Source organism: Sebastes fasciatus, chromosome 22, assembly GCF_043250625.1.
Source record: "Sebastes fasciatus isolate fSebFas1 chromosome 22, fSebFas1.pri, whole genome shotgun sequence".
Taxonomy (NCBI): domain Eukaryota; kingdom Metazoa; phylum Chordata; class Actinopteri; order Perciformes; family Sebastidae; genus Sebastes; species Sebastes fasciatus.
Window position 1 is genome coordinate 7,729,814 of NC_133816.1, and position 27,762 is coordinate 7,757,575.

General features: G+C 41.3%; 1 protein-coding gene across 2 annotated transcripts in view; it reads left to right on the plus strand.

The window, feature by feature from the left end:
* LOC141760239 (phospholipid-transporting ATPase ABCA1) overlaps positions 1-27,030 on the plus strand; it is a 165,749-nt gene extending 138,719 nt beyond the window's left edge. For both annotated transcript variants that reach the window (XM_074622880.1, XM_074622881.1), the window contains exons 45-50: positions 920-1,061; positions 2,527-2,661; positions 5,275-5,378; positions 6,613-6,705; positions 16,786-17,029; positions 23,581-27,030. In XM_074622880.1, coding sequence (XP_074478981.1) covers positions 920-1,061; positions 2,527-2,661; positions 5,275-5,378; positions 6,613-6,705; positions 16,786-17,029; positions 23,581-23,709 — 847 coding nt within the window. In that variant the 3' untranslated portion in view covers positions 23,710-27,030. The remainder of the gene's footprint in view (positions 1-919; positions 1,062-2,526; positions 2,662-5,274; positions 5,379-6,612; positions 6,706-16,785; positions 17,030-23,580) is intronic.
* The last annotated feature ends 732 nt before the right edge of the window (positions 27,031-27,762 follow it).

Below are 27,762 nucleotides of genomic sequence, written 5' to 3' on the forward strand. Positions count from 1 at the left end.
GTGTCATGTCCATACGCTGGTGATAACATTTTGTATGTTTTTTAATGAACATTCCCGTAGATACAATATGATGGCAGGATTAGGGCCTGTTGTATGACTGGAAGAACATGGGTGCCTCTACCGTAGTTTGAGTGCAGTAAACTTGTCAAATGCTGTGGTGAGACAGGGACAACCTAAACCAGCTAAAAGCTATAAAACCTTCTGTTATCATGATCCTTTATCAAAGCTCAACAAAACACAATATTAGATCAGTAAAGCTTTCAGTTCACTATGGCCTTGTTGAGATCCAGTAGCCTCTTGACACATCAAATCACATTTAGCCTCCCTCAGGCTGACCGTCGCTCCTGGAAAATAACATTTGAGGGGAAAAATGTGTCCAATATTATCTTTTTAAAGGCAGCTGCAAAAAGAAGAATAAAAATCAGCTATAACATTTGTAGCCTGCCGGGGGTGAAAGTATTCATACTGGATTGAAGATTTTGAAAAGGGCATGTCTGCATCCAGAGCTGCTGCTGCCATTAATTTACTTGCCTCTAGAGATTTTGCGTCGCGGCTGGTGTGATCTTTTTGCAAGATGATCTCTAGTTTTTTTGGGGCTTTTTTTGTTAGTTTCTTTTCTTTTTTTGTTTTGGAGACACTAACTTGAGATCACGAGTGTAGAATGTGAAATGAACCACCCTGCTGCTGTATTGTGAAGCTTTGATGAATCTTTTCAAGTAAATCAGTTTGAATCAGTTCTCTTTGAAATACAATAGGCAACATAAATGACGCGTGTGCTTCCTGGCCTTCTCAGTGTTCTCATTGTATATTTGATATCATACTCTGTGTCTTGCTAAGGCGTTTAATATAATCTTTAAATATGTGATCTCAAACATTAATGACATCCATTGTTAAATCTCTGATATGTTCTCCTTCCCAGCATACGAACAGAAATGAGGGACGTGCACCAGAACATGGGCTACTGTCCCCAGTTCGACGCTATTGATGACCTGCTGACGGGACGAGAGCATCTGGAGTTTTACGCCAGGTTACGAGGGGTGCCAGAAAAAGAGGTCACCATGGTAACCATTGCATCCTTTCATACCTCCTGTCCTTGTACATTTTAAAACTGAATTAATGTAATGTTCTACTCCTGGTTGATGCTGTGAAGTACTATATCTTTAACATGAATAGCCAAAGCAGATTAGTTTTCAAGCTGTCATAAATGGAAGATCCAAAGACTATGAAAAATCTCAAATGTTCTCAAATGTTTATTTGCTTTCAGAATGTTATTATGTTTTTACCATCAAAATACTTCAACTAGAATGCATGTAGGGCAAGCTGAAGTACACGTCGAAGTGATAGATAACCTCAATGGGAGAAGCCATACATAATGAAAAATGGCTGGTGGTGGAAAGGCAGCAGCTGTGGGTTATGGCTCTACATTATTCACATGCCCGGTGGTGTGGCCGGCCCTACGCGGCCTCCCTGCACTCCTCTCGCGCCGCCCGCTTCTACAACAAGGAGATCAAAAGAGGAAGAGGCTGGCGGCGACCACAGGCTTCAGACCTGGCGCCAGGGCTTTGATCTCTTAGCTGCAGTGTAAAGGGACCCAGTTCTGCGCTGCTAGCGTAACTCTTAATTTGACCGTGGCCCATTGTGATTTGCTTTTTCTGGCGACAATTCTCGATCCAAATTGAACCTGTTGTGTAGTCGTATTTCCATAATCGGTAAAAACAGAAATGTCCACACGTATGTTCAAGAAATGGACTGGATGTCAAATGCAGGTGCCGCAGTCTGCATTTTATTGTGACACCTAAAACATGGCCTTTAAGACCTGCTGATATTGTGCATTTTGGCAATATTGTTGATTGCTGGTGTTTGACGAAAGGTTAGTTAAAACAGCAAGGACAGAAGTACCTTAGCAGCCTGTGATTAAAGGGATGGGTGTTTAGAAGTGGGGTTGTACAGTACGAGGTACTTATCCATAGTCCGTGTATTACCCCAGTTTGGAGAAACAAACAGGAGTTACTGCAAAGAAGCAATGCAATGTATTGCTGAGGACGGGGCCAGCAGCAAAATGTATTTTAGCTACCTAAAAGATAGGCTCACCTAAAAATATCAATATCAGATGCAGTGTTTTCACCGCTTTACCTTGCCGTCAGACAGCCCTTTCTGACGGGAAACTGAAGCGTTGTATCTATCTATGCTCTTGCAAAAGTCACCAGACTCCATTGAAAAAACTTGTAATTTTACCTCACAGAACATGGGGGGTTGCTAGTCTGTTAGTTAGTTTGTGCTATTGTGTTACTGTGGTGAATGTAAACTAACTCCCGTGTTCTGCTAGGTAAAATAACTGTTTTTTTTCCAATGGAGTCTGGTTGCTTTGGCGAGAGCATTGATAGCAGCTTTAGTTCCTTGTTGGAAACAGACTGTCTCACGACAAGGTAAAGCGGTGAAAACATACAATACAACGATGGGGTGTATCTGAACATCTCTTCTTGACACCACAATGAGTTCGGTCACTTTTGTTTCTCTCTTCAAAAGGTGGCCGAGTGGGGGATCCAGAAACTGGGGCTGGTCAAATATTCCAGCAAGTCAGCAGGAACCTACAGCGGTGGGAACAAACGCAAACTGTCTACAGCGATGGCCCTGATCGGTTGTCCTCCAGTGATTTTCCTGGTGAGATACATCTTCATTGATGTGTTGTACATGGTGGGAATGTGATACGCTGCTGTTTTATTAAGACTTAAGAGTGTAATACTTAAAGTCAATATTGATGCGGTGCAGATGTTTGGATTACGGCAGATCAGCTCTTTTTTCTCTTAACAAGCACACAGAGACTCTGAGGCTGTAGTAAGAAGAAGATGATAGAGTGTAGGAATTTGGGATAACAACGTATGCTTTCAAAAAATAGTAGAAAAAACAAGTTTTGATCAATCGGGTAAATCCTTAGTGAATTTCCCAACGGATTACAAGTACATTAGTTGTGGATGAGAAGGGTGTATTTTTCAGGGGTCACTCGCTGGTCATGTTTTAATTCATTTTTATTTTTCAAGAGAGAACCAATTCAAAAAGAGCAGAGCACACAGAACAGTATTTGCACGTATTAAATTCCTATTCATCAGGACTTAAAGCTGAGGGCAAAAGCATTTTCTCACTGATGGAAGATTAATGAAGGCGTGACTCAGAATACACTGCATCACATGCTTTCAATTAAGCGGCTTTAATGTGCATTAGGAAGTTGTGTCCGTGTTATTATGAGGGACAAACTTTAATGACCTTAAATCACTCTGGGGGCTCCCTGTGGGGGCTAACTGAAGTATGAATTTTCATTAAGATTATTGCAAATTTCACTTGCTATCCCATGTCCCACCCACCACATCTCATGGTCTAATAAAGTAGAAATATTATATTATATAAATATATTTTAATGTCAGTTCATACCCACAAGTATCTTGAAATATGCAACATTATTGCAGTTTGATTTGCTGCCTGTGAACTCTAATAAATGCATTACTTTTCATGATTTAAAGCAACCCATCAGATTATGCTGCTAATAACAATTTTAGTCAGGTAATGAGTAATCCATAATAAATTATATTTACTGAATAATCTTTCCAACCGTGTCTGCTTTCTGGCTCGGTGCTCGGCCTATCGAGCTGCACTATTCCAAGCCTGCTTATTTACTCGTCTGAGCCAGGCTAGCCTTCACTTTGAGGCAGTGGGATAATGTGTTGTCTGTGTCACTTTCAGTATTGTGTGCTATAGCCCAGGGGAGTCGAGGCGGCCTTGAGGCGGTGCCACGTAGGGTTTGCACAGGGACACATTGGGCACGGTGATGGAAATAGCCCATGGGATTTGTAGGATTCTGCGAGTGAGAGAGAACCAGGCCTGGAACGAAAACCAGCCAATGGACTGAGTACTGTCACTCTCTAATCATGCACGGACAGACTAGCCCTGAGGAAAAAGAAACAGCAAGTCACTGAGACTCTCTCTGTGTGTGTGTTGTGCTATGTTGGAGAGTGCTTCAGTATGTGTCTACCATATACCTAGTTTTTCCTAACACTTCTGTCACTCCCATATATGTGTATGTAAACACACACACACATAAGGGTGACAAAGCAAGTATCTTATTAATGTGTTGGGTCAGCACGAGATGCCACAACAGCTTCACTGCACCTTGGCATACATTGGACTCTGAAGCCTTTCTGGACAGATGGAACACCATTCCTCCAAAAAATGTTCCTCCTTTTCATGTTTTGTTGATAGTGTTGGAAAGAGCCGTCTTAGAACGCCAGTCCAAAAACCCCTAATTGTTCAGTTGGGTTGAGATGTGATAACTCCTTCATGTTTCCCATTGTGTTCCTCCACTCATCTATTCAGGTGTTTCCTTTAATCCGTCACCCATCTGTATGTCTATTCAATAAATAGACTGTATATATAGATGGTCGACGCGTCTCCACTTCCTCCCACTGTACAAAAGTGAAGCTAAAATATCCCGGATACGGGAGCGAGCAGCCAGCTTGAGATTGTGACGCCATTTGGAGTCTGCGCAGTAGTGATCAAGCGGTATTGAGGTCCCACCCACACACCTGCCGGAGCCAGTCACGAGCCGAGCACGGCCACAGCTTGTTAACATGAACCACCTAACTGCTACGTTAGCACCACTGTAGCTGTTTGGCTAAAAGGACACAACAACTAACCATAATACCTCTATAACTACATGTATGATCAAGTTGACACAAGTTCTATTACACAGACTGGTGACGGTTATGGAAAGTTAAAGTTACATCTCCTCTCGTACAATTCCAGAGCCTCCGGCTCCATGACTACTTCACTCAGAGCAGCTGTCAATCACAGCTGTCAGTCATGACGTCTCACCCCCTTTTTATAGCATCAAATAACTAATTAAAACCAAACTCATCAGAAAAATTAACACTTGAACACACATCAGTGTTATAAGAACTACCTAAAATGAAAAAAAATGTATTTGATGTATACTTTGACTTTTTAATTTGGCCCATGTCACATCCACTAACATGGAGGGGGCGGGACTTATGACCTCTTCTGCAGCCAGCAACCAGGGGGCGATCCAGATGTTTTGGCTTCACTTTTGAGGAGCTGTCACGCCGTCCATCTTTACATACAGTCTACGATTCAAACACACATGTCCTTAAATGATCTGTTTTTTCCTGTACAGTACGTGGTATACTATGACATCGTATGTGCTGAAATGATGTGCTGAGGCAGAATATAATGGAAACATTTTTAAAGGGGTTCCATTTATTGCAGGATGAGCCGACCACTGGGATGGACCCCAAAGCCCGGCGCTTCCTGTGGGACTGCATTCTGAGTGTCATCAAAGAGGGACGCTCAGTCATCCTCACATCACACAGGTGCAACGTCACTCTTTTATCGATTGATTTTTTCTCTGATGGATTCACCCACTAAAATGATGTCAAAATGTTTTTCACTCGGAGCAACCGACACCATAAATTGAACACGAGCTGCAAATATTGCAGTTATAATTGATTGGAGTTACACTTTAGTTGTAAGGTATTGTTTCCTGTGTGGCGGTTAATGCTGGCTGCCAGAAACACACTGGCTGCTATAAAGCTTTCATGAAGCATGAGGGCATATTGACTGGCTGGCGCTTTTTTCCCTCCATGAAAAGAGAAACTGTCAATATCAGTGCTGGAGTCTTTTCATTATCCAAGACTTCCTGGAGCAAAGTTAGTCCCAACTTTTTCTTCTGCAGTGTTGGCCAGTTTTTCGGTATGGTTTTGAGTGAGGAGAAAAAGATTAAATGCCTGATTTTTTTTTGTGAAGCTTAAAACTTGATGGCCCAAGTCGATATGGAACATTTAACAATTAACATGCCTATTCATTTTACCATTTCCCAAATCGCCCGGGTTTTCGAATAATTTGTGCCTCTGGCAGTGCATGTGAATAATCTGTGCTGTTGAGTGTTTATTTTATTACATGCTTTCTCTTCATGGAGAAATAAAAGCATTTGTTGTTGTCCGAGGCAGTGTGGCTGAGCTGCGTCCAATCGTCCATGGCATGACCAGGTGGTTGTGTTTTGTTAAGTGGCAGATTCACCAGGTTTTACAAAGTCATAATCCTAATTGAACCATTCCTCAGAAAGGCTTCACAGGTTTTGCCTCAACCACAAATGACTCCTGCTCCAGCCCAATGCCGAAAGAGAAAAAATGAGATAATAAGAACTACAGATGGTCCCTTCCTCTCCCTCTAATTACCAAATTTGTCGTCCATTTAAGGTGTCAAAGTAGACATGTAAAAATGCTCTAATCCAAACTTCAACGTTAAATGAGAATAAAAAGTCCCAGTAAATCAGTAGAGATCTTTACCAGCAAAATAATGTGAGTTGGCACAGTCTGAAATTGATTGAGTTTTACCCTTTATAGAAAAACCACCTGCGATCAATGTTCTACCTTGAATACAGAACATGCTTGCGGTTGAATGAGGACAGACGTTACAAAAATCCCTGAAATACCCCCATTATACAAAAGAGTTCAGTCTTAAGATGTCTTAATCTTTCATTTGGTAAGCATCTTGTATTGCTGCTACTTGTCATTTATGCAACATCTCCCCCTTTTCTTTTAATAGTATGGAGGAGTGTGAAGCACTGTGCACACGCATGGCCATCATGGTCAATGGTCGCTTCAAGTGCCTCGGGAGCATCCAGCATCTGAAGAGCAGGTACGGGTCCTTCTTTTACAACCGGCTTTGTTACACTAAGAGCAGAATAAATGTAACATCTCTGAAGCTCTCTGCATTGAGATGAAAGAACTATCTGTCTCCCACTTGGGTGTTCTGATATTAATGCTGTATATATAAATAACATAAGGCCATTAGTAATAAAAAAGAAAATGATTCAGGTTCTTCAAGGAAGTAAAAGGAAAGGATGCATTTTCTTTTTTTATCATTCATCGCTGCAGGTAAGAAGGACGCTGTGGGACAAACACAATTTATCAAAAAAAGTTTGCAGTTTCAGTGGAACCTGACGTAAACTCCACAATGTCATTATTCTTATAAAACGAATACTTCAACATTTTTGGCATATACACATTCGCTTTCTTGCCAAGAGGCCACAGCAGAAGCCAGTTAGCTTATCTTAGCATAAAGACTGTAAACTGCTAGCCCGGCTTTTTGTATGGCTTAAACAAACAAGATCTAAAGTGTTAATCGGAGTGCTTTAAAGGGGCTGGAAGGAGGATTTTGTTACCTTTGGACAGAGTCCAGTTTTTATGCTAAGCTAAGCTAATCATCTGTTGTCTCTAGCTTCATATTTAGGGTACAGACATGAAAACGGCATCGATCTTCTCATCTAACGCTCAAGAAAACAAATAAGTGTATATCCAAAATGTCAAATGATTCTTTTAATATTATATACACCTGCCGTTTCTATATTGTTTGGAGTTTCAGAGGCTAAGTAATGATACTGTATTCATTTGTTTTGCTTATCAGGAAGCTTCTTGTCTTAATAAACCCACATACATATATGCCCCATACATTATTTCGGTGCACTTTTAGTGGAGACTCAGCAACATGATCGTATTGATTTCCCATGAAAAGATCCATATATGAGGCGAATGTGCCGACAGTCGGGTTAGTGTGCCAAGTCTTTCACCATTACCTCAATTTCACATTTGTTTCTCTGCAGACCCATAAATTCTCTCTCCACCATCCCCGTCATTATGCTCACCCTTAATAGGCTCTGTGCATGTCTCTTAATGTTACGTCTCCATAACAGATATCCCCCTGCCCCTAAACTCTTAGCCTGCTCTCTGATATTCATCTGACATTTCCCAAGGCCAGCACTTATGCCCCGAGCCCCGCGTGTAACAGTGAGACCGATCCATTACGTTAGGTACAGTCTGCTGACATTATTACCACGCCACGTGTGATCTTGTAAGAGGGAAGGACATTCCGCACGCACACAAGAGCCACAAACACGACGGGAATATGTGGCAGGCAGTCGTTGGGCGGAGAGAAAGATCAATACACCTGGGATGAGGGGAAAGAGCGGACCATTTTTAAAGTTGTGCCGGGGATTAGGGGAACAGCAAGGTGGGGGCGACGGTGTCAAGGGTGTTTCACGTCAAGAGCGTTAATGTCATATTGGCCACTGTGGGGAGAAGAGGAGGTAGATGGTGCTAAAAAAGAGTGAGAATGAGGGACAGTCGAAGGGCTAAAGTGGGAGAGCGATGTACCAATCAGTCCGTCCCAGATGTTAGGGTAATTGACAGATCCTCTGTGTCAATTACATCCTGTCTGTAGGGGGAAGAGCAGGGTGGTGTAAATAATTTATGAACCACGCAGGAGGTATAGTATAGGTAAGAGCCACGCTAGAGCGAGCAGGAAGGGAGGGGGGAAGGGAAGAAGCAGCAAAACCCAGAAGGAGAACAGAGGGTTAACACATGTCCTACTTCACTCAACATGCTATCAGGTAAAAGGGAATCACACTTCACAAGACAGTCAAGTGAGTGGAAGCCAGATAAGCATGACGTCTACACCGTGCTTATTTTAAGATCTCGCACGGACAATTTTTACATGCCGCCGAAATGCTATCGCTCGGTTGTTGCCGCGCGGTGAATGATTTCTAATTAAGCGTCCCTATCTCTGCAGCGCTCGGTGTAATTAATGTTTCATGAGGTGTGGGACCCTGTTAATGACTGAAAAGGCAATTAAGGACCGTCTCCTCTGTTTTCTTTTCCTCGTCACTATCCCGCCGCATGTTTGTGCTGCCATGTTGCCACACACACAGACTCCCACCCCTAGTTTAGCATGTGATCCACCATCGTTTAAATCTAATCAATCCAGCAGTGAAGGGTAAAAACACTGAACATCCAGTATTTTGTCTCCACATCTGAGTCCATGATGTGGGAATGGAAGGGGCTGATTCTCGCACAAATGCACGAGCTGTTGTCGGTTTGCAGATGGGAAGAGTTCCATCAGACGGCGGGGGGCTCAAGTAGAGGTGGGGAGGCATGCCGATGGAGGCAGGTGGTGTACGCCATCGTCACACGGCGTGAGCGGTTGACCTGCGAGGCTGGGGGGGGCGCCGCTTCCTCCCCCTGCCCCCCCGACGTCTCCATCTCTTTTTCATCACAAGCCCCTGAAAGGAGTGCAGAGTCTCACCGCGGGTGGAAGCTCTCACATTTTGACCCCCTATAGCTCAGCCTCCCACATCCGCAGCCCTCGCTCCCCCTCATCGCCTCCTCTCCTTCAAAAAAAAACCCCTCACCATATTACCCTTATTTATTCCTCCCTCTGCTACTCTCAGGTGGCAACGCTTCCAACCCAGCCATCCAAGTGCTTGTTAGTGCTGCCCCCTTTAGTTCAGTGGTGACCCTGTCTTTATCACTGAGATGCCCTTCTGCTGCTTTAACAACCCCGCCTCTGTATATCAATCAAGCCCCAAATGAGCCAAAATAGCCCATTTAAACTGCCGGCGAGGTGGTCAGCATGTGAGAGAATGGCTGAGGAATTGGGTCGGACGGTGAATTCTGAGCAGTAGGGCGGCCATTTTAAGAAGCCCCTTCATTACCTCATGGCTGTTAAAAACATCCTCCTCACCTATCCCGATATTGAGACCCTCAGATCAATCAATCTTCTAGGAATTTATGAAAGGCTGACAGAGAAGGGGGAAAATAAATAAGTAAAAAACATGCGCAAGAGGCTGTAAATAGTGTTTTAGTACAGCCGTGTGCTGATAGGAAAGCTCCCAGGTGTTAAGTAAACCCAAATGAAGTGGAGGAACCAATAAAAGGGGCTTCAAAGCTCCCCTATAATCTTGTCAGTTAGAAAGGACACCCGCTCGCCGATGCAGGATTTTCCACTGATTGATATCATTCATATCCCCCTCTTTGTAGAGTACCTGCAGTAAGTACACACCAACGGCCCGGAGTCTTATTTTCTCCTTGCTTAAAAGCACGTCATGATATAAAAGTGGAGGGTAAAAGTGCCTTTAATGCATTAAGGTAATGCGGTGTGGGCGCCGGAGAGTTTTTTTACAAGAGCGGTGTCTAAAAGTTTGGATCAATCCCCGCCGAAGTTGACGTCAAGAAGTCCAATAAACTCCTCCCCACTCAACTCCGCGTCAGCTCTGCAGGTGCGCCATTAACTGAATAGTTTACGGCTTTTAAGTGCGTGTCACCGGCGGAGATGGATGGAAAAATAATTCTCTTTACGGTTTACGATGCATCAGCAACGTAGGTGTAATTAAGACCGCTCGAACATTGACAGACACAGATGGTGCGCCGTATATGGACTGTACATATCTGAGAGCTGTCTGCGTTAAAATTATACAACATCTTTACCCTTGATAGTTGGTGAGACTCTCTTTTATGCAGGTGTTTATGTGGGGTTGTGGTTCTTGTACAGACATTAACATTAACATAGCTTATTTTTTGTGCTTACATCTGTTTGATCCTTCAAGGTCTGCAGAAATTGCTACATGGCTCCAGGCTTTTTTTATTAGGTGAACTGTGCACGTTTGAAATTCCTGTAGTAATAAGTTTACAGGCCAGATGATGGCCTTCATGTGAGATTACTTTTCAAACGCAATATTGCATGCAAACGCCTTGCAAGTATGTCTTGAAGATAGAAGCAAGACTGTCACTACTTATCACTGAAAACTATCTCTAAGGACAGTTTTATTTGAACTCAATAATCTTCACTCAAGGTCCTATTGCTTCTTTTTATCTGAAGCTTTTTAACTGCATGTAACTAAGGTTTGTTACATTGCCAAAGACTCCCAGTTAGCAAACACATGAGCTGCTAGTTTTCACATATTTATTGTTTTATATATGAATCAAAGCTATAACACATCAGCTGTTTTCTGATTGGACAAAGATCATCTATCCCTCCATCCATCCATCCACCCTTCTATCCTCACATTGAGCCTCTGCCTAGGGCTCCGTTAGCCCCCCCTCCAGGAACTAAGGAAGTTTTTTGGATGACTTCCTGCCTGATCAAAGCATCAGACCACCCAAGCCACACTGTGACCTCTTGCCCCGCGTCCGCCCTCCCCCCCCGCGGACACAAATACAAGGTTTGGCAGTGGCGATGGGTGACCTTTCTAGACTCCCTCAGATGAAGGAAGGCAGCGGAATTATTTTCTGCCTGTCATGCCCTTATCTGTGTCTGGCTGTTGTTTGTTTTAAATTACATGGAAGAACAACTTTCCGGCGGACCAGGGTGGAGGAGAGGATTGAGGCAGAATAATGAAAACGAAGAAGAGAGAACTGCAGCGCAGACATTACAGCGTCTCCGCCATGCTGCGTTGAGCCCGCCGTATCAGTTCTCTAATGTAAAATATTATGAAAGGATTAGTTGTGACAATGCGGCGCAGTCATGACTTAATAATATTTTTCTCCATGCTATATTCAACCCTAAATTGCGAAGATCTTGCTTTTCGCTCTAAAACCACCAGTCGCCAGTTAAAAGCTAAGTAATTGTTTCAAGCTCGCTGCACTATTGTTTAAAGATATCTGAGCCTACCTTTTTCCCGACACAGGCAGGGTTTATTTGAGGAGAGCCGAGACAGACAGTGCATCAGAGATGAAAGAACTTGTTTTGTTTTGAATACAGAGGCAGGGTAAAAAATTATGAATATGAAAGAAAGATATTTTCTCCAAAGTGCTGCCTGAAGCTCCTGTGTAGCTGCAGACAGAAGGGAAATAAAAGTAAGGTAGGCAGAGGGAGAGAATGAGGGGAAGCTAATTGATAAGCCCTTTTACTGTCACTGACGAGCAGCATTTCATTACCCACGTACGCCCCAAACCGTTTCGCCAAACCCTTTAGCCATAAATGCCTCCTGGCCTTATTGGATTTTTGCAAAAATGTTTTTGCATCTTGGCTGAGCTTGCAGTCCTTGGACAAAGCACATTTCCTGAGCCGGCAGCTATAATAAACACAAGGGGATTATGGTCATAGTCTTGATTGCATGATGAATTAAGCTTGACGTGTGAGGATGGCTGTGATGTGGTGGTGGTGGTTGGCGGTGTCTGATTACAGACTGTGTAGTCTGTTGCGTCTTATAAAAACCATCAGAAATTATGCGGCTCTACACATTGGGAGATGTGCCCTGGCTATACTTAATATAAAATGTGTTGCCCGTGGAAGATGGTGCTGCGTGTGCAAATCAAAGCAGGTTGTGACACACTGCAGTATGTCTTTTGGTGACAGTAAAAAGCCTTGGTGATCGTATTTGACAAAATGTCGGAGAATGCATTGCATTTTTCAGAATAGTACTTTCTTTTATTATTTTTTATAGCCCAGTTATTCACAATTTTGTCCCATTTTCCCATTGCTGTTGAAGGTTGCTAGTTTCAACCTTGCCCTTGAATGTTGTAAAGCTCAGCCTTCAAAATGGGATTATTCTAAATGAACGACTCCAATGCCTGTGTGTCTCACGTCCACAGCTCTAAACATCTTCATGAAGCATATTGAGCACACTGATATTGGACCATTTGCACACAATTATTGTACCAAAACTGTTTTTTGTTTGACAACAGAAGCCACAAATGATTTAACTTTTTAGCACTCAGAGGACTCTCCACTCCGTACAGGACTCCTCTGTGCCTTACAAAGCCAATTTGGGCTCAAAATGTGCGTAATTATAATAGGAGATTTGGGAGATACATTCAGTCTTTTGGACTGAGTGCGTTGCCAAGATAGATGTGCCTGTGTTTTCCCCACTGAAAATGGCAAAATGAGCATATTACATGAAAGAGGACCTATCAGGCTCATTTTCAGGTGCATACGTGTATTTTGGGTTTCATGTTTATATGCTTTAATGTTCAAAACAGACTTCATTTTTCTCATTGTGGCTGTGCAGCAGCGCCTCTTTTCACCATCTGTCTGAAACAGAGGAAAAGCCCAGTGTGCTCTGATTGGTCAGCTGGCTCACTCTGTTGTGATTGGTCAACCGAACCAAACTCTTCGGACTCCGCTCCAGCTCCACTCAATCTAGCTGTGTTTGAGGGCGTGCCAAACTAGCCGCTGGGCAGGTAATACGCATTTGTATTATTTGGTGACATCACCACGTTGCGGAAGAAAAGGCGGGACTTCAAGCGAGGCGTTTCAGGCAGTTCAGGAGCAGAATATCTGTGGGGGAGAGTAACTCCCTTTGGTGTGGACTTTGGGCTTTGTAACTTTGCAGACTTTTTACATGCACCGAAAACGATATAACACACTAAAGGAAAGGGGGAAAAAACACAAAAGCAGAACACATCCTCTTTAACAAGTACAAAGTCCAATATCCCTGATTATCATAGTCATTTCCTTGGCAATTGTGAATCATAGTTATTAGGATGGAATGTAGTCATGGAAATAACAAATTAAAAAGTTTGAATACTAACAGAAGGGAGCTTCTTATAGAAGGACAAAGCAGCGCTACTATGGTATAATTTCCTTTGTGCTATAATACCAGAGTCGTTGAGACCCCTGCTCCTGTGATGATCGTGATAATTCCGCTCTTCCATTTGCACTTTGAGCTGATGTAGCTCTACCATGAACGCCTCACAAAAGAACAATATTTCACAGCAAGGTTGAGCAGGGCTCAGGTCAGCGTGGAGTATAATTTGGAGCGGTTGAAGGGCTGTCTAAAGGGCAGCTGCTTAATGAAGCGCTAACATGCTGATACTTGCAGGGCACCCATAGTTTTATCCACATGATGTGTACTACATAATATGTCTCAGAGGTTCATGGGGATGCTTTTGATCACCTGCGGTGCGCAGCCCCTGAGGAGATCACAGTGCAGCCACAGCTCTCAGATCCTCCTATATGTGTGGTGGTGGATAGCATGCCATTTGTTCAATTGCATCATACAAAGGGAATTAGTCCAGTCATAGCTGCACATTGTCTGCATCCGTGTGCCACTTTGATGTTTTATTTCCTCCTGACATTGTAGCCAATTTAAATGTGTATATATTTAAACATTGTTGTTTTGAACATGTCCCTCTCGGAGGTATCAGACCACAATGCTAACAAACACCAAATCGTTGCAAGATTTCCTAATTTCCTCACCTCACAATCTTTTGGCAGTTGTACATCGCGTTGCGTGAGACAGAGGTCATGGTTATAATGATGTAGCAGGTGATGTATTCTGGCTTGTCCAATAATAATGCAAGAAAATCCCAGTAAAGCAGGGTTCAGACCTGCCAGTCGGTGTGCCTTGGCAGGACCCCAAAAGTAGCATTAAAAAAGACACTTATACATTCTTAATGAAAATGAATATTAGATAAGCATTCCCATGTACAATTTATGCAAAGCTACACTATTCTTGCACTGTGGCTCTTCAACTTCGAGCAGTCATGTTTAACTAAAGGGACTCGGCTACCCATGGGGACCATTCATTGTGCTTCTTCTCAGTACCAGCTCAGAGCTTCACTTCCACTCTCACTCCCTCAGGGATCGTGTCGGCCTGCAGTTTAGTCACCATATCTCTAATTGCCACTAAGGGAGCCTCCGACTCTCGTTGCTTGTTGCTCTGTACTAGACCCACAATGGACGTCTCCGTGAGTAAATCCAACATTAGGGAATTAATTAGGCAGAGTACAATGGGTCATAAGAGTGCTAACGACAGAATAACAAGGCACGGAGTCTTAGTTGGTGCTCACCAGACGTAGCATACAACCGGGTAGATGCAGAATGCTAATTAGCTTTAGAGCTTAGCTGCGGCGTATTTTCATCTGTGACAATATTTTATGTGCAGGAATATTGTTCATGTTGTAAAGCTATACCCGTAGAGCGTGTTGACATATTTTCAAAAATGTGGCTGTTCAAGCATTTATATCCTCTCTGCTTTACTCATCATATACTACCAATGATGTAGGAGTTTTTGTATAAGATTCCTTAGACAGAGTTTTTATGGTCAGATTGTTAAAGCAGCAATAATTTATTTTTTTGCCATTTGAGGGCAGCAGAAGAAGCTGTAAATACAGCATTGGCATACTATCAGGCACATAACATTGATTTGGAGTCATCTTTCTAGCGGCTCGTCGATGTAAGTCCAACATTCACTCTCCTTTTAGCTCTGTTTTGGTCTCTACCAGTAAATGATCCTATCTATTCACCAGCTAGTGGCTAACTTCGCCTGAGGGAAACTGCAGAAGTGGTTGCTAATTCTCCCCTTTCACATTACACATAATCATTTGATCCATTGTTAATAGAAACATCTGTATAAATGCAACTTTAAAGAGGAAAACCATAAGTTTTCATAGGTTGTCAGCCCTCTACAGCACCAGGCGGCAAAAAAAAATGGCAGAGGATTCAGTGTCTTCTTTGAGATGCAATCTTGTAGAACGGTGCTTATCGAACTTGCATTATGGATGTATCCACCTTGCTAGCTTAAATGGCTGGCATTCCTAATGAGTTATTATATTACCTATCCAAAACAAGATTCACTGTTTTGAATCATTTTTTCCTCTAGTTGTTTCGACCATGCAAAGGCCACTAATATCGACCCTTGTCTGAAAGCAATTTCTGTTTCATCTCTTTTAGCTCTTTTGCTTGACTCAAATTGATGCTTTCTTTTACATTCGGTGCAGAAGATTGTGTTGACACCTGCTATTACTGGAAAAAGTTGAAAAAGTTTATCCCTCACCTGGCAACGTTGTTGTGCTGTTGAAGTCAAGCTGCTTTTGCTTTCAGCTGCTTGTGACTCACCTGCTCCTTGCTCACCACGTCCGGGAAGCTTGAAATGATGGGAAATATGAGACCAATTATATTTTGTCATCTCTTTTGCTTCCCGTCTTGTCGCTATCTTCCGAGTACACCACCCTATTATTCATCACTGCATGCCGTGGCCACAGGAGAAAAGAAAAGTTCATTATTTAGATGACCAGCCGTGACAATTTGGCACTTTTTTTTTTTGTACTGAAACCTAAACTCTTTTGCATCCCCACTTTTGCTTCTATTTATTACAGTGTATAAAAACAATGTACCAAAATAGTCATACATTCTGTCATTGTTTTACTTATGGATGTAATTATAGTGAAAATAAATGATTCCCCTTTTTGCTGGGGACCCCCCTGGAACCTCTTCAAGGACCCCTGAGGGTCCCCGGACCCTACTTTGAAAACCCCTGCCTTAGAGAACAAAAAAATTGCAATAATATTATATATTATTTTGTTTTCCACTTTCACTGAGTTAAATTTTAACCAACTTTAGTCTTGATCATAGCTACCAAATATGACTAATTGCCTGAATATTAACCCTTTAAATGTCATTTTGTTTACATAATGCCACTGTTGTTTTTTATGAAAAAAAAACAACAACAACTCAAATATGGAAAAAAATTATTCAAATTCTGTATATTTAATGCTACTTTTTCACAGTCTGGGATATGTCAATAATTAGAAATAACATTGATTTTGATGCAGTGGAGTGCTCTATAATACAGAAGCAATGCCCCTAGTAGAAACCAGGAAAATAGCATGTATTTGCCCCAGAAAATTAATCAATCTGATGGAAAAATAGTAAAAACTAGAAATTTGAAGCCAGGGCTCTAGATTGAAAGCCTGATATATAATAGAATGCATAATGGGTTTCAGTGGGGAGTGACATTTTTGTCCTTAAGTGTCTGTGCGTGTCTGTGTTTTGGCTAGACAGTTTATTATAGACTTATTATAGGAGCTGACGTTGAACTTCCAAAATTTGGAAAGAAAAAAAAAAAAAATCACACTCTTGCCTGAATGAATGCCATTGGCAAAATGCATTAACGCAAGCCCCTAGTGATGCATAAGGACTAATTGTGACCTCTCATTCTAGATTTGGTGATGGCTACACAGTGATTGTGAGGGTCGGTGGCTCTCCTCCTGCGTTGAAGCCAGTCGAGGACTTCGTCCAGCAGTCCTTTCCGGGCAGCGTCCTGAAGGAGAAGCATCACAACACACTGCAGTATCAGTTCCTGTACGTACAGGGAGCCTTGGCCAGCATCTTCAGCCAGTTTGCCATGCATCAGCAGAGGCTGGGTGTGGAAGACTACTCTGTGTCCCAGACTACACTTGATCAGGTAAGGCCCCAAAAAATGTGATAATGGGTTTTGCTTCAATTTCGATTTGAGGAGTGAACCCATATACTTCTATAACATTTGAAGCAAGTTGGTAATTTGCCTCAGGTCTACATTCTCTCTGCATCAGATGAGCTCATGACATTTCTAGAGGTGAATATACTGTCCATTTGATCAATATTCCATAGTATCATTCTCCAAGGTAAAGGTAAAATCAATCAACGGAAATCTCTTCATCTCCATCCATTGTCGCTACTATACAAAGCCAGCAATGCATTTATTCCAATCTCTCGATCATCTTCATCTCTACCATCAGAAATGGAAGCAATCTATTTGCAAAACACGTTCACAAGGCATTATCAACACAGAGTCCACGTTTTTTTTACTTGTATAAATGCTTTTCCCAGATGTGGCTATGCATTGGGAACCTGGCAGGCTCTGAAAAGAGCAAAAACAAACCATGCACAACACAAGCAATTACACACTGGCTCCATAATGTGCAAAACATTTCCGCTTTGCCTTGGGTGTTGTTAGTCTAAATTGTGGAAACTAGATTATTTCCAAAGGTTTGTTCAAGGCACAGGGTTGGTGATGGCACATTTTCCTTTTATCAAAATCAGTGCTGCAGTGCATCTGTATCTAGTTGGGGAAAGTGAAAAAGTGGAGTCGAGCATGGAAGTTGTTAAATAATTTATTCTTGAGAGTAAAACATCACTTTGAGCTGGTTTCAGCTTGTACAGTAGCAGGAGATGCACAATTTGACTCCAAAATTTCACTTCTCATACGGGCAAAATGTAGTCTGCCTGTCGAGTATCCTGGGCCATGTTCTATTGTCCAAATGTAATTTTGTGGAGTGCCAGCTCAGTTTAACAGATCATTAGGTCACGAGTCAATGCCTGCAGCGTTTTAAGTGCTCTCGGTTAATGCAAGTCTGCTCAGTCCAGGATGAGATTTAAAGATCTATCATTGCCTACACGTTGTCCTCTCCCATTTAGGCTGTCATACTGACCAATGAGGACTACACTGAGTTTGTGTAGCCAAGACAGTTCAGCCGCCAGGTCCCAGTATTGATCAAGAATCTGGGCTGAGGGTGTTTTTTAATATAAAAAGCTCCCCCAGCCAGCTGCGTTTTTTTTTTTTTTTTTTAGCTGGAGCACCTGATTGGTGAGATAAACTGAGCCCTGCATGTTACGGGCTGGCTTCACCTTGTGTTTTCCAAATGGCCCCAGGGACCTGATGCAATCAGGCTCTCAGAGGCGAGTGTGTCTGGTCTTGCAAGCCCGCCATTAGCTCAGCAGCAGAAGACCAGGTGGGAGGTGAGGATGACCTCTGACGGGTCCAGACAGGTCATCGGTCCACTCCACCATGGATGTGAAGGAGTGATGAAGGGAGTTGTCTGTGCATTCATTTGTACTGTGGCACTGTTGCGTTTAAATAAATCATGTATTATGGAAATGTTAAGCATTTCATTATCAACATGATCACATGTGGATAACCTCTAATTCAAGATAAAACCATCTTTTGCAACTTTATTTAAGTAGAATATGCCCTTAAGGGGCAATTATACCACTAAGACAGGAGAGGGATTTATGAATTAAGCTAAACGCTTTAACTTTGCCTGGTTTACAGTCAGATTTGTTTCTTTATAAGGATTTTTAGAAAAATCCTGCTTCTACTTCACAGATCACAAGTGTTCGTCCAACCTTGCGTAATTTCCGATTTAACTTTTTCTGTCAACTCGCCCCACATTCTGCACTGGTCAATATTTACCAGATAAAAGGCAGTAAATAAATCATACTTTGACCAAGAGGTCACAGTATTGAAACACAGAGGGGAGGACTGGAGAACCTGCGGAGACCCAGACTGTCACCTTTCAGCTGATGATTTATAGAGAGGAGCCTTGACCTATAGTATAACACCAGACTTGCACTACAATTAATATTGATCCACACAGCCTGCAGCTCAGGCGTTAACACTGATGGCCAAGACGGCGCAGAGCAGATGGAGCATTTGAAAGGAAAATGTGACTTTCTAAACTGTCTTTTAGAAGCAGATTGTGTGGCGGGAATGTGAAGTATTTAGCTACTTTATGCGTGGACAAAGATCCACATTCAACCTTGCCACTACTGTACCACTGGAGCAGGTTTAGTCGCATATTATATGTGGTCTTAATTGTCACTTACACTTCCCTGTATTCTTATGTTTAAAAATCAAATGTTCTCCAATATATTTTGCAAACATTTTAGTTTCATTACACACAATATGATACAAATAATGTAATCTCTTAAGAAACACTCATACCCTTCTCAGAATTAATGTAACACAAAACCGTCCAGTCTATTACTGTATTAAATAGATTAAATAATAGTCTTATTTGAATCCCTTCTCCCCCATTAGAAGCTAACATGCTCTCACACACTGAGTATTATATAGGTCATTTTTACAGTCTATCCAATTAGCTCTTAATCATAGTAAAATTAGATGCAGCCTTAATATAGATGCCTAAATAATACATTTTCAAGAAAAAAAATGAATTATAAAAATATCAATTAAGGGTTAATTATATAGTGTAATGATGCTTCCTAGTCAATGTGAATGTCTTTTGATGATTTAAGTATTTATAAAAGCATTTGACTACATGTATAATGCATCAGTTGCAACTTTAAAAGTAAAAAAAAAAGGAAATATATGAATTATTTAGTAGTTTTCTGTAAAATAATACTTAAAGTTGCACCAGTCAAGATTTGTATATTAAAAAAAAATGTGTCAAATGACTGTTTAATGTGGAAAGGGTTGCTCGTAGTAACAAACCCACAGATAATTATCAGCCAATCTGCTGTTGCCCTCTGCTATACGGAGCGTTTGTGTCTTTCAGCTCATTGTTTTGGGTTTACTTTACTATTTAGGTTCACTCTCAGTGCTAAAGAGCCAGATATTCCTCTTGGGAGTGTGTGGAGACCATTACAATTACTGAATATTGGATTACATTGGTGTCCAGGTATCCAAATAAATCATATTTTTGCTTAATATTTGCATGTAAAAAGGCAACCGTTTGCTAACATATTTGCATTTTCTAATGTTTAAGGTGATGAGTTGTATTTACAGATTGTTGCACTGCCCCCAAATTACAAAAAAAAATACATTATTACAGGTTTAATTTGCGCATAATAACTTAAATTCCTAATAGATTATGCTTAATGGAATTCAAAGCATGTCTTTATGCCTTATAATTCATAGTGCAGTCGTTTTGTCCACTCTTAGACTACAGCAAGATCTTCCACTGCTAACGAACATTTCAAGATTGTCTCATGGCAGAGCATAGGCATGTGGATGGCATGTATGTAAAAAAAAATATATCCTTTTAACATTTTGCAAGGACTCCTTTGATATACGGGAGAGGTTAATTGGGTGATTCATTTCCGTCCCCTCCTCTGTTCTGCCTCGACGGACATCAAATAAACACCCAAATGTAGCCTCTGCAATGTAATTAATGCCTGTATCCATCTGCTATTAAGAAAATGCCACTCAGCGGCACTAGTGCGTGACGTTCAGGTCATGAATGGATGGTTGGCTAAATACAGAAAGTGTACATTATGAGGAAAGTCACATCACAAAGCATGGGATGGATTAACCATGGTCGTCTCAGTCAAGAAAAGCTGTCAGCTGCACCACTGAAGCACCTTCTTTTAGCGTACTAGGATTCTTATAGAAAGTTAAATACAAACCGTGCTTAGCTATTCTTTTGCAAAACTATAAAGCCTTGACTCTGAATATGAAATGCGGTGCATGCCTCAGCACATCAAGCCAATATCAGCCAGTGGCAGGGTCAGAGGCCGAGAGAGAGACGGGCGGAGGCTGTATTTGTTGCTACTGTCATTCTTATCCTCTTACTCATTCTCCCCTGATAAGATGCCTTGACAACTGTGACCTTGATACACACTGCTGATGGTCTGACATCACACACACAGAAGCAAACTTTAGCCTCAGGCGTTCTGCAGGCATAGCTTGCGCCTCAGTAAAGAGGTAGTCTGCTGTTTTACTTGTTATACACCCAACTAGCAACCGGCTCTGCGAGCTTTGAGGTCAGGAAGCTTTACATAGGTAGGTACGGAATCTCAATATAATGATAGCTGGAAGAACAGTGTTTTTATTTGTCTGAATAAAACATTTTGCTTTGGAGATACAGTATATGAAGTGGCAAAAGCCTGTTTTACCTTGGAGAGAACAAAGGATCCTAATCCGCTCTTGGAGAATTACAAATTCTTACTGGAAGCGTAACAATTTGATTCCGTGAAATCCCTAGTTTAAACAATCTGACTCCTTAGTAAAAAAAACTGGGTCAGGATATTGAAAGAGCAGAATTTGCCACCGCTCATTACTACCGCCAAGCTGCCCTTGAGCAAGGCATTTAACTCCCAACTGTTTCAGCTGTTCAGCTCCTCTGAGGCCAACAAATACAGTAAGGCTTTGTCTGTACTGGGTTGCTTCCAAGAGTGACTTAGGAGCAGTGTTTTCCAGGAAACGAGTGTTTGTTCTCCGTAAGCCTATCCTAGATAAAGAAAAAAGAAAAGAGTAATTTAGGAATTATCAGCTGTAATAACACTATAGGTTTTCTTAAGGGAGTAGAACCATAATATTAAGGCTGTGAGTAGAACTTTATGTGACGATCACTACTTAAAATAGTGCACTCAACATGTACTTTACAATCATATGGTCCCATATTAAAGGAATAATACATTTTGGGAAACTTTCTTGCAGAAAGTTAGTGTTAATTTCGTTAACATAAACTATGACGAAAATGTTCGTCAACCACCTTTTTATCCGTGACTAAGACGAGACGATGGCACCGACGTCATTAAATACTAACGGTGACGATATCAAACGTGCAATATCATTGACGAAAAAAGACAAGACTAAAATGTAGTTTAAATACATATAAACTTCTACAAAATCTCTTTATTTTTGTCACCTCTTCCCTTCACTCTCACTCTCACTCTCTCAAACACACACACACAACGCGCTCTGGCGGCGGCGCTCAGTCCGTCTCTGTCCTTCTTGTCTCACACCTCATTCCTGACAATTGTGCTACTATAATGCATAAAGTTGTCAGTTTGCAGGTCGGGTTCAGGTGGTTGAGTAACACATATTTTTATTGTACATGTTGGGCTGGCGGATCGGCTCTCACAATGGACCAGTGGGTGCGACTGAACCGCACATCATTAATGAGCGGCGTCAGGATTCGAACTAACTGCAAAACTGTATTCTTAATCATTCAACCTGTGTTTTTCATCAGATAATAATAAAATAAGATTTTACTTGAAATAAGTTTGACTAAAATGGGAATATAATCTGATGACTACACAGAATTAGACTAGCTTAGCATAAAGACTGGAAGCGGGGGGAAACAGCTAGCCCAGTTCTGTCCAAAGTTCAAAAGTCTGCATACCAGCGCCTCTAAAAGTTTGTTTATTCAGTACACACATATACATTTTATTGTTAGTTTTAGAGGGACATAAATTTCTCAAAATGTCCAACTATTTTTAAATATTAATGAATAATCTATAAATGAATATAGCCTATTGCAAGAACAATGGAAATGCATCCTGTCCAACAAGATATTACACGATAACGACTCCGTAAATACATCAGCGTAATTGGCAACCCTCTTCATTTATTCAGAAAACGGAATTTACGAATGTTGGACTTCTTCTCTTTATCATTAACATTAAATTATAAAGCTACATATTATACAAATTGGCTAATTAAAAAACAGAAGATCATTATTACCCTGACTTCATTATCTGAGCTTCTCAAAAACAGAAGCCTGAAAGGACAGTATTGTTTATACTCTTGCACATGTATTTACTCTCTATCCCATTTCATTTATTGGCGATGTAGCTATGAAAAAGGATTTAATTCACGGGGAGTCTGAGTAGTTTCTGATGGAATTGGTCTGCATGATTTTCTTATTTATTTTTCTTCCATTGATATTTTAAATACAATCTAGTAATTCACATAACCTTTTATGGTCACGCAGCCTTTGAATGAAAAAGCAATGCTCTTATCATTTTATATGATCCTCCTTGTTGCTTTTTCATGTGGTGTAAAAACAATCTTTGTGTAGCTTTATCACAACAGACAGCTAATGCTAAGAGAATAAAAAGCCTGGAGTACAGCGATGTTTACAGCACAATGAAATACACACAGCTTTTTTATGAACGCCGTCGGATTGATTTCTTCTGACATTAAATTGGCGTCACAGAGAGAAGAATGATTGTTTTATTCTCTTTCTCAGCTGGTCAAAGATGTCAAACTGACATTCACTGTGTGGGGCTAGACGCTTACTTGATGCTTCATAGCCCTTGTCTGGCAACTCATTCGCATGCGCCCCGTTGTCTGTGCCGCTATTTCTGTTTGTTTTAGAGGCAGAGGGGAGGAGAGCAAAAATGAGATGGGTAGAGAAATGTCCACAGGCCCTTCAGTACTCTGTGTATTATAAGATTTTTATCCTGCATTTGCCTTTAAGGACCTTCTTCTCCTCATTGCTATTCCAGGTCTTTGTGAACTTTGCGAGGCACCAGCACGCGGAGGAGGACTCTCAGGCCCACGACAACGCAGTGGACACTTCAGACGAGCTGCCATTGGAGTCTTTGAAGACCTCCCAAGAAGCGGAGCAGGTGTAACGCACTTTACGACACACTGCACTTACAGTGAGAGAGCAGTAAACCGTAACCAAGTTGGAATGGGTGGGATTTGCACCGGCAGAATGATCGGCTCAAACTTTTTGAACAGACTTGTTCGGGTCTCCTAGCACACCAATGCCTGGTTTGTGTCAATAATGACATGTCATTATTTTTTTGTTGTCCTCCATAGCCATTTCTACCCAAGCTCAACCATCTCTAACATAACTAATCTTAAATCTTCAGTGACAGTGAGGGTACACGGCAAAAAAAAGCTTATCAAGTTGTCTCTGTCTGTAATCAAATCCTAAAAAAACATGACCAGTGTGTAACATTTAGGGGATCTATTGGCAGAAATGAAATATAATATTAATAAGTATGTTTCTTTAGTGTATAATCACCTGAAAATAAGTTAGAATGAGCCGTTTATATCTACATAGAGAGCGGGTCCTCTTCACGGAGCCGGCCGTCATGTGTCAACAGTAGCTCAGAGCGGACAAACCAAACATTGTGACAACTTTTCCTGCTTGGGTCGGAGTCGATAACGTTACTCGCTCCGGATTTAACCCCCGCAGTCACTCCTCTCAGCCGCTGGGAAACCTCTGTCGGTCTTGAGGAACTGCATCGTTTATTTCTGCACAAACTGCTCACTTGTTCGCTCACACACATTTGCCATCGCTCTCTCTCTCTCTTGCTTCATCACTCAATTCCTCACATACACCCTAACTGGCTCTGCTATTCTCCAAATTACCTACGCTACCCTTACAACAACTGGCTCTAGAGAGGGCCATTCGCGTTTTCACTTTCGGCCAACATAGTTCTCCTACACGCTTGGCACACGGGAGAGGTTTCAATTCGTTGCAATCCTCAACCTCACAGACAGATGCCGCCAGATGTTACACACTGTACCTTTGAAACAAGTACGAATATTTCAACTAGAATCAGGACAACTCAAACTGTCTTGAAAAAGGCTGAAACATTCTTACTGCACTGGCATATTTTTTCAGTAAACATTAAGGACTAAATTACAGACAGAAATGAGTTAATAACAAAGAGATCTTCGTGTACAACCATGTGGTTGAAGCCATTTTGGCATTTCATTGCAGGGTAAACACAGGTGTAATTGATAAAATGAATTATGGTCCCGTTGTATTTAGTGTCATAGCTGTTCCAGTGAGCCAGCACGCACAACACCATGGTGCTAGCCCACCTAACTGGAACAGGGCCATAATTAATGTTATTAATTATACCTATGTTCACCCTGCTATGCTGTGAAAAGGACCTATACTGTATTTCACGAAGGTTCAACAACTGACGCCAATGACAACGTCAGTTGGATTTTGTTTGGATTACATCGCTGACCTAAGCATAATGTAGGAGAGTGTAAAGACCAAATGATCTTCTGAAAGCATCGTACATTGCACTGAATTAGGATACCTCAGGACTGAACTACAAATTTCGTTATATTTGAGATTTGTTTACATTTGCTGTTGGTTATAATGGTGATATGTTGCTCTGTAAAACTATAAAAGAGAGTGTGCCCTGATGTGTTAAGGTGGGTGTGATCAGGTCAGATATTGGGCTCACTACTGCAGAAAATCACTTATGTTGATATTTACAGACATATCGATGACTATTGTAAGAATAGTCGGTCCCAAAAACACATTAAACCACAGTTATTTCCTACCTCACATTGTGATTCGCTGACAGGCACTTTAATGACGGGCATTGATAAGGAATGAATAATAACAACTCTGTCAGATGTGCAGGCTTTGAATGAATCAGCTGTAGCTGGTGTTTAATGAAAGACATCGAGGTTGCAGCCGTGGGACAATGCAGAATCAGTCAGAGTCAACCAGCTGTCAAACATGTTGGGTCTGCAAGGAAGACAACACATCCCATGAGTGCACCAGCCACAGCTTACAGACAGCTTCTATTCAGAGCCTTTGTGAATGTAACTGGACATTTCTCTGAGAATATCTAATGAATGTATGCGCAACAACAGATTTATATTTTATGAGATTTTTTATGCATTTTGTAGTGAAATCTATTTAATTTATCACTTCTTCTTCGCAGAATCTAGATAAACTGAGAGCTTTTTGTCATAGGGCATGCAGGTGTTGGCCCCGGTGTGATAATCTATGACCACCAGAGACCCGGGTCAATATCACAGAATATAGCACTCGCTTCCTGCACAGAGCTCTGCAGTTACAATGAATACACTTTGTCACAACGTGCCTTTTAAACACCCAGGTTTGGAAACCCGTTGACCATCAATGTGTCCTAGATAGCAGCGTGCCTTATTTACAATGTTAAGATGTGTAAACTATGTTATATTATGCAAGTATATAGACTATTTTATTATAACTGTTTGTGATTGATTGCTAAGCCGCCCTCTTAAAGTTCCCATAAAATCAAAATAGATTTTAAAGTGTTTTTTTATCACATATATATCGCCCTGGTCGTCACATAACAATTACAAGAATGTTATTTTGTAGATATTCTGGTATTTTGGAGTTAGTCATTTCCTGGAAAACGATTAAAAAATGTTGATGCCTGCATTCGAGGGTGTATCCTAATTTTGCGTCCAATCATGAATGGATAATAATATATTGGTATCCATCAGTTCATATCAAAATGAGCCTGTGTCTCTTTGGATCTCGGCTCATATAAGTACGGCCTCACTCCAAAAACGACTTCTCCGTGGTCGTCTTCTTCCTCCACTTCGTCTGTAAAATCCACTGGCGTAGGCGATTGTGGCGTCGAGAAGACTCCATGTTGAGCTGTCAATCTAAAAGTTGGCGAGGGATGCGTAACGCACATTGAGCGCTATTGGCTACTGTAAACGCCAATCAATATCCGCTACAAGTCCCTCCCTAGCTTTCAGGAATGCTTTTACAGGAAACACGTAAATATGCGGTTTCATGGGAACTTTAAGTTACTGCTGCTACTCTTATCAAGTTTACCATTTAGATATATATATATATATATATATATAGTTTACAGTAACGTTTGCAAATGTACCAACAAAACAAAACATGTTTTTAAACTGTCCTTTTTGTCATTCATTTTTGAGTTAAATTACACAACAAAGCTGTAATATGTACATATTGTATTGCAAATTTTGGACAAACAAAAATCTAAAAGTGTAAAATGGTCTCTACTCAGGAATGTTTCATGTGCAATCTTGACTCAGGAACTCAAAATCTACATGTAAATGTGAAGAATTATTCATAGCGAGATGCTTTTCAACACTCCATTCTGCACTGTACAACACTGAGAGATTGTAAGTGTCCTAACGATGATTAAAAAACCTGAAAGCTCTTTTCTTATGCTGCTTACATTACTTGGCACTTACTTCAGGATGTAAATACTTCACTTCACCCCCCTCGCAGGCGCTCCGGTTGACTTTGAGAGCTCGACATAATTTGTATGCTGTGTTAAGTCCTCGCATTACTATCATGCCCGTTGTACCGAATATTGCTTCATGCCAAGACGAATGATCAAACATTTGCACAAATTGTAATGTGACTCTGACTGTACTGTTTACACATTGCTGTATTTGATTCATCGGATCACAGTTTGAAAGTCTCTTTAATTCAACTTTCTTGCTGCTGTTTTATTGTCACGTCCCTTTCACTCCTTCATGTCTTTCAATTTGAGTGTAGTGTTAAGTTGCAGGCTCACATTTGCCGAGTCCCTCGCACGTCCATCCTTTAACTGAGACCATGGGGTGTCAGAATAGCGATTGCACCAGAGTGGGTAAGGCATTTTATTTCACATTTACTGGAGTGGGAGAGACATTTTGTCTGCCAGATGCCTGCGAATGAATTCATTTTCTTGTCAAACTACCGCACAGACACTTTTAGTGTGGTTCTTTTTATTTATTTTCCCTCTTTCTCCCCAGCAAACTCAAAGCTAGCATGCCTTAAGGTTAAACCAATTGTTTTCTCAATTTTATTTCTATATCACAAAAATATGTAGCTCTTGTTTTGGAACAGCCTGCCCTCCAATAATTCATGAAGACATGTTTATGTAATTCTAAAAAAAAAAAAA